This window comes from Manis javanica, chromosome 1 (genome assembly GCF_040802235.1).
Source record: "Manis javanica isolate MJ-LG chromosome 1, MJ_LKY, whole genome shotgun sequence".
In the NCBI taxonomy this organism is placed as follows: domain Eukaryota; kingdom Metazoa; phylum Chordata; class Mammalia; order Pholidota; family Manidae; genus Manis; species Manis javanica.
The window spans coordinates 240,001,031-240,013,776 of NC_133156.1; the positions used below are offsets into that span (position 1 = coordinate 240,001,031).

The window sequence follows — 12,746 nt, forward strand, 5'->3', positions numbered from 1 at the left end:
AGGACAGACCGTACCCCACACTGACTCTGTACTTCCGATTAGGAAAATCAAGGCGAATAAAGAAACAAAACACTGCACTGGTCAGAGCAAGGGCTGTCATGACCAGGTCCTGGGGCCGCTTCTGCCACTATTTTGCTCATTTAGACTCTCGAGCTCTAAGACTTCCTGTACCCCAGCAGAATGCCAACGTGAGACCTCTGTCCCTGTGACTATCTCAAGCCACCGTCATTCCTCCAGGCCCGATGGTGAAAACCCAAAACGGTCTCAGGTGTAAACTGAGACGGTCAAATTTCACTACAGAAAAGCAGCCCACAGGAGAACTGGCTGTATGTGAGGGCGGGCCATACTCGGGGAAAAGGGCAAATTTCTCCAGTGTGGGAAGGGAAGGTATGAAATGTGCTCACTGTTGGATGTCAGTGGGAACCTTCGGGGACTCCCAGTAAGGGAAACACTTAAAGGTCTCCAGTCCCGCCGCAACATAGAAATGGTTATCTTGCAAATCCTTTGAGTTGCCCAAGAGTTGCCCACTCATTGTAAATAATCTGCAAATAAAAAAGAAGAAATGGGCGAGAGATTTTAGACCCATGATGTGGGGGGTGGGGGCATTTTTGTATGTAATATGCCTGGTATGTGGACTCAGGTGAACTGATGCCCTTGTGGGCAAGCGTGATCTAAATGCACTGAGTGAATCCTGTGGAAGCTGCTCTTTCAGGATTAGGCTTGCTTTCCATTTTTAGATTTTTTAATTAAAGTATATTTTTAATTATGTATAAGTGCTTAGAGGCTCTCAAGATCATGTTAAGTTCTTGGTTGGTGTTCAATTAATTTTAAGTAATAACAGCTAAAATTAATACAGATTGGCTTATATTGTTACAACAATACTTGGAAAACAAGGCTGCACTTATTAGCAAAGAATATGCCTTTTCTCTAAGTACCAAAGGACATATTTATCTTTTTATTCTGTACTCTTTTTTGGCAAGTGTTCATTCACTAATTCATTCAATTAAGAAATTATTTGATTCATTCAATGCTGAGCATCAGTAATGCACTAGATAATAAGGTAGGCGTCGCCTGGGGTAAAAATACGAATAAGAAAGTCACTGCTTCCCAAAGTCAGGAAGTGGACCAACACCTATAAACACAGTACAACCAGAGAAGGGTGAAGTGCCGGCTTCCAGGAGGGGAAAAGTTAAACTCCCCGGGAGGTGTGGCGAAGGACGGAGGACGTGCAGAGGGTGGGAAGTGGGTAGGACATCCTCCCGGGGATGAGGGATGAAGCCATCTGAGGCTGGCGGAGGAGCCTGCACTGGCCAGAACCCGGTGGCTGGCTGTCACAGAGGGTGAAGTGCAGACACAGAACCTCGCACAATTCTGGAGCCTGGAACTCCAGGGTGAGGAGTTTGATTTGACAGGAGTGATTGGAGATTCCCGCTGAGCGATGGCAGGTTTCCACAGAGGAGTGGGATAGGAGCTGACCGCTGTGGACGGACCGGGAAAGAGGCTTTCACCCTGAGAGGAGGCCCAGAGGCCGTCGCCAGGGTGGAAGCAGGTCACGAACCAGCGCGGCTAGCTGCAGCGCAGGGAGAAGAACAGGCGCACAGGGTGCGGGGAACGGCGAGTCCCCAGAATTTCCGCCCACTTCAGTCCTCCTCAAGCCCGGGCATGCATGGGGCCCGGGCAGGCCTGCTGGGGCGCAGATGCTGGGCCCTGCCCCCCGGCTTCTGGTTCGCTGAGTCTAGGGTGTTGCTCTGTGTCTAATGGTGCTCAGAGGTGGCAGCAGCCGCTCTTGGGCTTGTTTTGAGAACAGCTGCCTTAGGTCAACCCCAGGGGAGCCAGCGGACTTGCAGAGAAGAGACAGCAGCGAGAAGCCACGGCTGAGCCCATGCTGGGTGGGGACACAGGCTTGCGGTGGGCTCTGAGCACTAAGGTTGGGTCTCTTCTCCTGCCATTGCCTCGTAACATCAGCGCCACCCCCACGGGAGAACCCAGCAGCTGGCCAAGCATCCCCGGGAGTGAGTCAGGGAAGCACAGGTGCCCTCATCCTGTAAGGGGTGCAGGGGCTGACCAGTTGCAGTCTTAGGCAGAGACCCCACCCAAGCCACTGCCCCCGGAGCTGGCCCGCATGCTTGGAAGGGGGAGGGCTTGGCAGGTTCCTGCAGAAGCAGAAGTGTTGGGGCAGATGGACTGAGAATTTAACATAAACATGGAAAATATTATAGAGGAAACTAGGGGAGATATTATCACTAGGAAACTACAAGACAGCATAAAAAGAGAAAGAAGTAGAAATACTCTGAGTTGAACCTAGAATGGTGGAGACCAAGAATACAGAATGTGATGGATACAGATAGGATGCAAATCACCATGGGGACGATAAAACCGGGGACTCTCTACGAGGAGGCAGGGAGCAAGAAATGGGACATAAAAGAGAAGTTGAGAATTCAGTATGAGAAGCGCCAGCATCCAGGTAATAAGAATCTCAAAAAATGAAATGAGAAGAAACGTGTGTAGCAATAATGAAGATTGATTTCACAGAATTAAAGCGGAGGGCAGACCTCTCATGGAAAGTTAATAAATGTCAAAAAAAGAGAGCCCACGGGAAAAGTCACCTCTAGGCACATTTACGTGACATTAAAGAACACACCAAGCGTTCTGAAAGGTCCAGTGAGGAGCGCAGAGAGCATGCAAAGCAGCAGGACTCAGACACCGGGTTTTCACAGCGACACTGAAGGCGAAAAGACAACGAAGTGATGTTTTTGAAACCTGAAGGAAGAGAACTTGGGAGCTGGACGAACCCGCATCTGAAAGTGAAGGCTTGGCAAGGGTATCGTCAGCTCCCCAAGGCCTCAGAAGACCCACAACACAGACCCGTGCCAAGAGCATTCCGAGGGAGTGGGTAAGTAAGAGGGACAGGAAAGCCAGGAGACGCCACAGGCTGGGGCAGGGAAGGTGACAGACCCCTGGACACAGTGTGTGTCGTCATATAAGGAGATTCAGATCAAAGAACACGTATCCATAGTAACCCAAAATTCAAGCTGCAGGTCATAGCAACGTGATGGGTGATGTGGGGGAGACCGAGGAGCCTGCGCGTGCTCCGGTCCTGTCCAGGTGAGGCAGACACAGATGCAGGGTCAGGACCCACAAGGCGTCGGAGGGCGTGTGCGCTGCCGACACGAGTCCAGGCTTACGTCTGGGAGCCTCGGGAATGACAGTCACGCAGCAGAAACGAGGAAGATCAGAAGGGGCTTGGCGGGAGGGAGGCGGGGGCGAGAAATGAGCCGAACAGTGTGTGACCGGAAATGAATGGACCCTGAGGAGCTCCCCTGGGAAGTCCCCACACACACCGAAAGGTTTGCCTTCCAGCAACAGAGGCCGCCAGGACCAGCTGCGTCGTCATTCCTGCGTTTTGTTTGTAGGTATGTGGCAGGGATGCCTCACTCAGCGATGAGACAAAGCAACCTTACTGTTCCTACTTTCCAAGTATCTCTTTGACTTCCAGGCTTTGTGCTTTTTCTAACCTTAATCATAAAGAAATTAAGTCCAGAGTTAAAAAAGGAATAAGCTTATTGATCCAATGTCCTATCTTCCCACTGACCATCCTATTTCCTTGCTTGCTTCTCCTGCCCTTCACGCCCCACTCACATAGACACACCCGTTTTCACTGTTGGTGTGACAACCAGGGATTGCAAATTAACCTTTTCTGTTTTAATTTACCCCCGAGAGAGTTACTTGACCGAAAAGTGAAACAGGGGTGAATGTTCTTGCCCCTCCCCCTCCGCCCACCACAGGGAGTCACTGTCCGGAGGGACGGTGCTTCTGCACCCAGCACCATTCCACGTCTCCTTACTTTTCAACTTAAAGATGTGTGTCTCTCTCAGGCTTTCCCAGCCCACTCCCACGGCAAGACGGGGCCTTGCCGCCACCACAAGTGTCCCCCCCCATGAGGCCTTGACCTTGGCATCTCCATCTCCCTCTGGTCCACTCTGACCCTCTGCTCCACACCAGGCCCTCAGGCTGAGACCAGTGGACTGCCCCTGGGTTCACTCTCACAGCCTGCTCTGTCTTCACCTGCCACACCTGCTTACATACCAAGCTTGTCCCCTGCCCGTCCTGGCTCCACCCCACCTGGGGACCATCCACCCATATGCCTTCTCTGTCTCATTCCAGAACGCTGAGCATCTGACAGCACCACGGGCCGCACTTTGGTGCCAAATCTCAGCAGTCAGTCTGCTCCAGCAGGCCCCACTGCTCGTCCCCCTCGCCAGCCTACCCCTCCCCTCTGCTCACGAGTGACACCCAAGTCCAGGTCCCACCACCTTCCACCTGCTCAGGACGCTGTTCCTCCATGGCCACCCCTCCTCCCTACCCCTGTGGCTGTGTTCAGCACACCTGGAACAGGAGAGGCGCTCAGTGAACATTGTTGAATGAATAAATGGAAGAAACCAGTTAAAAATAAGTAACCTACAAAGACTGGGAAATATTGTCTGCCTCAAATAATTAAAATCAGAGTAAATGAGAATCACTTTAGACCTCGCTGGTCCAGGCAGGACATCCTCACAGAAAAGACCAAAAAGGAGCTGCCCTGCCCCAGGCCCCCCACGGGCGCCAGGCAGCCTTACTTCCGAACACCTCCGAGAGGAAAGACCTTCTCTCCGATCGTGGCCAGCACGCACCCCCACTCCGTCAGAGTGAACTGGGGTATGATGATCTTTACAGGTGGAGTAAATAATCTTCCATTCGTGAAAACGCTGTGAGAATACAAGGAATAGCGTCCATTAGTACAGAAAAACACTGGGCACTCGGAAAAACCTAGGCCACAGCCTGCAGGGCCCTGTGGGGCCGCCGCACACGCCCCTCCCCACAGGGGACCTGGGCAGCAGGAATGCTTACGGCCCGGTGACGGCACAGTGACACGGGAGAGCTGTCCTCCCATGGAATAGGAACTGTCCAGATGAACGGGACAAAACTCTACTGTTTAAAACATGTGCCTCCAACGTGGAGAAAGGGGAGCCCTCCTGCACTGCTGGTGGGGATGTAAACTAGTTCAACCATTGTGGAAAGCAGTATGGAGGTTCTTCAAAAAACTAAAAATAGAAATACTATTTGACCCGGGAATCCCACTTCTTGGAATTTACCCAAAGAATACAACTTCTCAGATTCAAAAAGACATATGCACCCCTATGTTCATCACAGCACTTTTTACAATAGCCAAGATATGGAAGCAACCTAAGTGTCCATCAGTAGATGAATGGATAAAGAAGATGTGGTGCATATACACAATGGAATACTACTCAGCCATAAGAAAGAAAGAAATCCTACCATTTGCAACAACATGGATGGAGCTGGAGGACATTATGCTCAGTGAGATAAGCCAGGCAGAGAAAGACAAATGCCAAATGATTTCCCTCATTTGTGGAGTATGACAATGAAGCAAAACTGAAGGAACAAAACAGCAGCAGACTCACAGACTCCAAGAGGGACTAGTAGTTACCAAAGGGGAGGTGTGTGGGAGGGTAGCTGGGGAGGGAGGGAGAAGGGGACTGAGGGGTATTATGTTTAGTACACATGGTGTGGGGGATCACGGGGAGAACAGTGTAGCCCAGAGAAGGGACATAGTAGATCTGTGGCATCTTACTGCACTGATGGACAGTGACTGCATTGGGGCATGGGTGGGGACTTGATAATATGGGTAATTGTAGTAACCACATTGTTTTTTCATGTGAAACCTTCATAACAATGCATATCAATCATACCTTAATAAAAAAAAAACATGTGCCTCCACTACAGTGGTAAAATGGAAAACTGTGCCCATTCAGAAACCAAAGGGGAAATTTTACCTTTAAAAATGCAATTGCTTTCCCTCCCCCTGGAGCTGAGATGGGGTTCCCAGGTAAATAATGTGCAATCCTCTTGCTGTTTTAAGACAGCTGCGCTGTGAACCCCACGGGTTTATTATCTCTGTGTGTCGGGGTGTGGGGTGCTTAGTAGATTCTCAAAGCCCAGCGCAAAGTCATCAGTTACTGAGGAGGCCCTGCCACCTAGTCCAACCCTTTTAGCAACAGTTTCAAACTCCTGTAACTCACATTAAAATGATGTGAAATTTTAAAGTCTATTTAAAAGGCATATTTCTGAAGTCTAAACATAATGAGTGATATTTCACAAAATAGGAGCTCAACTTTACAATTCTGGTTTTCAATTTCTTTGAAATTTATGGTTACTGTTGTTTTATTATTGTTGTTTTCCTGACATATGAGTAACTTAAAATTGGAGAAATACATTTTTTTTCAGCATGAATTTTAATTTAACATGTTTGTGCCAATAAAAAGAATCTCTTTTTCTGCTAAGCCTCTGTGGCAAGAGGCTTCCAGCCAACCCAGAGTCCCCCTTCTTCCTTATTTAAAATACTGACCCAAAATAAATCCTAGAAAGGAATGGTCAGTGCAAGTCATGTTACAGTTCCTGCATGCGCTCTTACTACACACAGATTTGCTCTCATGTTTCCATCTACTGGCTTTCCTAAAGGGTTTATGCCCAAAGTCTTTCTAAACTATCATAAATTACTAATGATAATAATAGAAATAAATGTTTAAACAAGGTCATGTTGTGTTTTCATCCACATTTTCAAAGATATTTCATATACATTCTTACCCTGAGTGTGGAGAGATAGGCACACTGGTATAGACTGCATTGTGCCCCCCAAATTGTTGCAGCCCTGGCAGAGTAACACACACACACACACACTCTCTGATGAGGTCACTGAAAGTGTGCAGCCTCCCTGAAGGCCAATTTGGTGACACAGATCAGTGAGGTGTCCAGGGTAAATAACCACCGATCTAGTTTCTCCACTCTGTGAAGTCTAATCCATGGAAATGGGAGATATATATATATATAGATAGATAGATAGATAGATATAGATATATATATATAAAGATGTTTCTCATAGAATTATTTATAAAAACAACCTAAATGTCCAAGTATGAAGGAATGATCAAGTCAATGATGGCATAGCTCTAGAACAATAAATTATGCAGCCATTTAAAATTGTTTTTGCACGATGGCCATCAGGCTCACGGAAAGATGCCCCACGTCACCAATCATTAGGGGAATACAAACCAAAACCACCATGAGGTTATCACCTCCCACCAGTCAGAACGGCCACTATGCAGAAGAGAAGAAATAACAAGTGTTCGTGGGAATGTAAACTGGTGCAGCCACTGTGGAAAGCAGTATGGAGGTTCCTCAAAAAACTAAAAATACCATTCAACCCAGTAATTCCACTTCTAGGAATTTGCCCAAAGAAAACGAAATTCCTGATTTGAAAAAATATATGCACCCCTATGTTTATCGCCACATTATTTACAATAGCCAAGGTATGGAAGTAACCTAAGTGTCCATCAATAAATGAGTGGATAAAGGAAAGGTGGTTCAAATGCATGATGGAATATTACTCAGCCATAAAGAGAAAGAAATCCTACCATTGCATGGATGGATGTAGAGGGTATTATGCTCAGTGAAATAAGCCAGACAGAGAAAGATAAATACTGTATGATTTCTCTCATCTGTAGAATCTAAAAACAAACAAAAGAGAAGGAATAAAACAGCAATAGGTTCCCAGACACTGAGGAGTGACTGGTAGTTACCATGGGGGAGGGGCTGGGGTGAGTGGGTGAAACAAGTGAAGGGGATAAAGAGGAACAAAGCCCTAATCATAACATAAATCAGTCACAGGGATGAAAGCATGGTGTAGAGAGAATATAGTCAATAGTTCTGTAGCCTTTTTGTGTCAACAGATGGTAACTACACCATTTGGGGTGACCGTTTAATCATGTAGATATCTGTTGAATCACTACATTGTATGCTTGAAACCAATATAATATTGTATATCAACTGCACTTAAGTAAAAAATATCAAAATATAAATAAATGATAAAAGTAAATTGTTCATGCATAATTTGTACTTATGGCAGCAGGTGGGGGGTGGAAATGGTCCAGCAAAACTAATCCTGTAACACACCACCACAGCAGGCACAGCGAGAACTCAGGGGGCCCTTAGGGCGCACAGCGGCTGTCTCTGGCAAGGGGGATAACAAGTGATTCTTATTTTATTCATTACACTTTTCTGGATTTCTATTGTTTTAATAATAATCATGTAAATATGGGGAACACTCCCTGTAAGAATTTTTCTCTGGAGATAAAGAAAGGGAAGAAATTTCCAATCAATGAAGCAGGAAACCACAAGCACGAAGGGAGGGCTGGGCCTGACCCGTGGCCCAGAGTCGGCTGGCCGAGCTGCACAGTGAGCCGAGGCCTCCGTGCGGTGCGGACTTCGGGTCTGTGCTGTGCCGGCACCAAACAGCCCATCTCCCACCAGCCTTCCAGGCAGCTGATGTCCCTCCCATCTGCACGCCCAGACGGTCTCCCTGGGAAGTCTGTGGTGCAGAGGCGATGGGCACGTGGGCAGGAGCCCCTGGGCACACAGCAAAGTCCGTAGCTGGTGGATCAGGGCACATCCGAATTCGGGGACACAATGTAGCTATTTTTAAAAGTACAGTTTATTTATACATCCTGATAAGGAACCGTCAGAAACATATAAATTATATGATGAAAAAAGAAAGTCACACAATAGTTTACTGTATATATAAGTGTACAAAAGCATGAATATGCAAAGCCTGCCCTACAAGGACACTCCGGAAACTGTGAACAGCAGTTGCCTCTGGGAAGTCACTAGAGACAAGATGTATGCATTTAAAATGGCAGGAAGCCTCACTTTTAATGTTCACATTTTAAAACTATGCATTTTACCCTGGGCATAGGTGGATCTGATCATAAAAAAATAATCGCTAAAAATAACTTGGAAGTAAAAGAAGTTAAAGGCATAAGACTACTTTGTTAAAGTACCTCCTAATGTGCTAATTGAATTTAATAAGAAATATTTTCAGCATTTTAAGTAGGGCATAGTTTAGCCTTTTAAAATAGGGAATACTTAAATTTTTTTTAAATAGTAACTAGCACGTGGATCTAGGAATGGATTTCAGCGTGGACACTTAATGACGGCAGCTGCCACTTAACATTCACCACGTGGCACAGCTTACTTAGTGACAGAACCAGGACACAGATCTGAGCCTCAGCCTCCGAGTTCGTGACTCCAAATGCACATGGACTGGGCCAGCCAACTTCTGAGGAGAACCCCCCAGTCAGTGCCAGGCTCTCCCTCCAGCATCCAGGGGCTGCAGGACTCACACTGCGCAAGCCACCCAGTACCTCTGCTCTGGCTCCCCATTTACGGGGAAAGGCCAAAACCCTTCACCTGCAAACAGCAAAGACTCCAAAGTCCGTCACAACTTCATTCTGTTTGTATGTGTTCATAGTTACGAGGATGCCACGCAAACATGATCATGTCTTTTCTTTGTAAAAAGACCCTGCATTTGGGTGGCTATCTGGGTGCATCTAGTGGAATTTCTAGCACTTCAATACAAAGGATGGAGTAAGCTGCAAGAGCAGGTGGTTTATAAGATAGAAAAAAAAAATGTCTGTCAAAATGAGTGAGAATCATTAATGTTGTGGGTCAAGCCAAAAAAAAAGCAGCTATGAGGATTTGCGTCTCCACCAGGAAGGACCCATAAGCCAGTAATGCTCCCTGGGGTCTCTACATTCTTCAGAAAGAGATGCCTTTCCCAAAATTTAGAAATACTGTATCTTCCGTTATTTAAAAACAGCTCTCAGGTTTACGAAAGGCACAGAGGACAGACCCAGCGCATTTAGTGGCTCCTCGAGAAGTGCACGGAAAGGTTCTGCAGAGATGATGGCCCGGGATTCCAGGACAAACGAAAGGACACACTGGCTAGTAAGCAGGCTGTGCTTCCCGTATCCTTGGCTTCTGGGGGGGCTCCGCCAGGCCTGCAGGGCTTTCTGCCTCGTGGCCTCCATCCCTTCGCTGGTCGGCATGAGAATGGAGGGCAAGTGGCCAGGAATGTGGCAGATGTGACTGGCCAAGTGGTGCTGGGCCTGGACATGCTGCAAGTGTCACTCACACTGACAGCCATGACTTTGCATAAATTCACTGAAATCCTTCCCATCAGGGGCAGAAGGTGGTAAAAAGAAGGGTACTATCTTCATGTCAGGGATTTTAATCCCTAAAATTTCAAAACATCAGAATCTAAAAGGATCTGGGGGAGGTCTGCCATTTGGGGAATTCCCACCCCATGACAAGCCCTGGAAATGTACTGGTCACCCCTTGCCACACATTGCAGGTGAGCATTTCCAGCCTGTTCTACACATGAGGCAGCCAATTCAGAGAGATGATGTGAGCACGGTCACTAAGACGGAAAGGTGAACAGCGGCCTCTGAGTGCCCTTCCTGCAAGGCCAGAATCAAAAGGCAGATCGGCCCACAAAGCGGTCTTGATCAACTGGGACGTATTTAACTAGGGACGCCTGCATTCAGCACCGTCAGAGGTCCCCAGGGCAGCAGGGATTGAGGCTCCGACCTTCTGATCCTCTGGCAAGTCCTCACTCGGACAGGCTGTAAGAGCTCAGGGTGAGCAAGTAACTTTTATATTTCCTTTCAACATGCAGCATCTGCAACTGCTGGGTTAAAAAATAAATGAAAAACCTAAGACTACACTGTGTGCAATACCCCAGTGGCATGGCAATTAGAGTGCTTTTCCAAAATCAAGGTTCAAGAGGAGAAAATGTAGCACCTGAGAGGCTGAATCACACAGAAGGTGTCTCCAGAAGAGAAATCAGATGCAGAGAGAGAGGAGGGCAGGAGGAAGGGGAGAGGGCAGAGGTGAAGGGTGATTCCTGGGCTGCAGGGTCACGTTTTAGGGCTGCAGGAAGGTGCAGGCCCTCACCCACGAGCCTGCACTCACTTGATATGCCGGGATATACGATGAGGGGTCTGCCACCTGGAAGGCACATTAATATCACAATGCACCACTGGTTTTATCTGAAAAAGAGAAAATACGTCTGAGAATTCAGTCCAAACTAACAGACACTTGTTCAGTACTGAATACATGCTCGGCACCAGCCCAGAAACACACACAACACGGGGCCTGCCAATAGGACGTGCAGGGGTGGGCCCCGAGGGCTCCAGGAGCCAGGGTGCCTGTGGGGTGGCGGACAGGACTCCGACCAGGCAATGCCAGGTGACCGAGGTCTGGGGTCAGAGGCCCACACACTCCAAGTGAGGAAGAGGTCCGAGTGTGGCGAGCAGAGTGCAAGGGGGTGGGCAGTACATGAAGGCTCGGAGAGAGGGGCGGGTAGCTTGTGCAAAGGTCCCAGCCAGCCGCTCACCCAACATATGCACCTGACCTACCCCCCAAGTCTGGCCAAACTGCGGAGCCCCAAGAGTGGATGGCCGGCCTCTAGGTGAGGCTGTGGGGCTCCAGCCCAGTGAGCAGGCGCCTCCTGACAAGCCTCCCTTCTTGAATCCGAGGGCTGAGCCACCTCCCAGTCTCACTCGGCTTCAGCCTCACTGGGGCCGAGACCTCACAGGAGAAGAATTCCTGAGACCTGCCGTGGCAGCAAAGTCTCTTCTTCGCTGTCCTATTGCTTGAGGAAGAACAGGAAAGCGGGTGGCAGGATGCACTAATGCGGACACCCTGTGCTGCGCCCATGGCCCCACGCGGCCCCAGAGCTCCCTCAGAACCTGTCCCCCTGAGCTCCCTGAAAGGGTGCTCCCGGGCCCTTCTCGCCCCCAGCCCACCCTGCAGAAGAACTCAGGGGCCTTCACTCCCTCCCCTTCTGGAGTCCCAAGGCCCCGCCTGGCATGAGGCCTGTGCACTCCCTCTCCCTCCCCAGCAACCCTGCCAGCCCTGCGGTGCCCTCTGTCGCGCCCCACACCCTGCGATGTCCACTGGCCAGTCCACGCAGGCCCTGGCCTCTGTGGCACCATGACTTTGCCCAGGGTCCTCCAGCCCAGAGCCTGCCACCCCCCGCCTTTCCCCCCACCCACGCTCATCAGGCCCTGCAAGGCCACATCTGAGCATCCCCGCCAGCACGCCCTGTCCCGGCTCCCTCGCCCCACACGCCGCCGCTCCTGCAGGATGCCACCCACCACCCTGGGAGTCCTGGCAGAGATGCGTTAGGACCGCTTGCCTCACCCCAGCCCACCAGGAGGCCGAGTGGGACCCCCGTCTGCAGGGGCTTCACCCACAGGCCTAGTGCTGCTGATCCCCTCTTCCCACGCAGGACCCCTTCTCCCTTCTGACCCAGGCCAGCACGGAGCTCACTGAAGGGACCGAGAGGCTCGGCATCTGAAGGCTTTGCTGCCTGCTCGGGGCTCAGGTCTGACGAACGCGTCCCTCCCTCATTTCCTGGCTCCTGAGCGTTAGTCGCCTCTGCCTGGAACCTGGGGCCTGCTCGTGCTCTGAGTCCAATGCCAGGACCACCTGCCTGTGCAGTCTCTGCCCTCACCCAGACACCTGTGTCCAGGCCTGCCAGCTCCCCATCCCAGCTGCGCACCCCTACCCTCCCAGGCTGCAAAGCTCACGCACGGACAGGCCGCCCAACCCTCTAGCGCTGCGCAGCCCCACTGAATTGTCTCAAGTCACATACCAGTCGTCTACAAAAGTCCCTTTGCCATGAGTAACACCAAGAACTTGAGTCACCTGGAGAGCTCGGGGTGCTGCTGGGACCTCTAACACAGTGACAAATTATTGGCATCCCCTGCTTTCCCCAGCAGTTTTCTTAAAGGAGAGGGGAAATGTGTTTTTCTGGGTCACCGGAAGGAGACGAGGAGGCAGTGCCC

General features: G+C 49.7%; 1 protein-coding gene across 3 annotated transcripts in view; it reads right to left on the minus strand.

The window, feature by feature from the left end:
- The window catches only part of DCDC2C (doublecortin domain containing 2C), a 114,040-nt gene that overhangs the window by 76,160 nt on the left and 25,134 nt on the right, over nt 1–12,746 (minus strand). For all 3 annotated transcript variants that reach the window (XR_012133688.1, XM_073241814.1, XM_073241857.1), the window contains exons 3-4: nt 10,867–10,943; nt 4,617–4,745 (exon numbers count right to left, since the gene is read on the minus strand). Coding sequence is in view for 2 of the 3 variants with exons in the window: in XM_073241814.1 (XP_073097915.1) it covers nt 4,617–4,745; nt 10,867–10,943 (206 nt within the window). In the remaining variant the exon portion in view is untranslated. The remainder of the gene's footprint in view (nt 1–4,616; nt 4,746–10,866; nt 10,944–12,746) is intronic.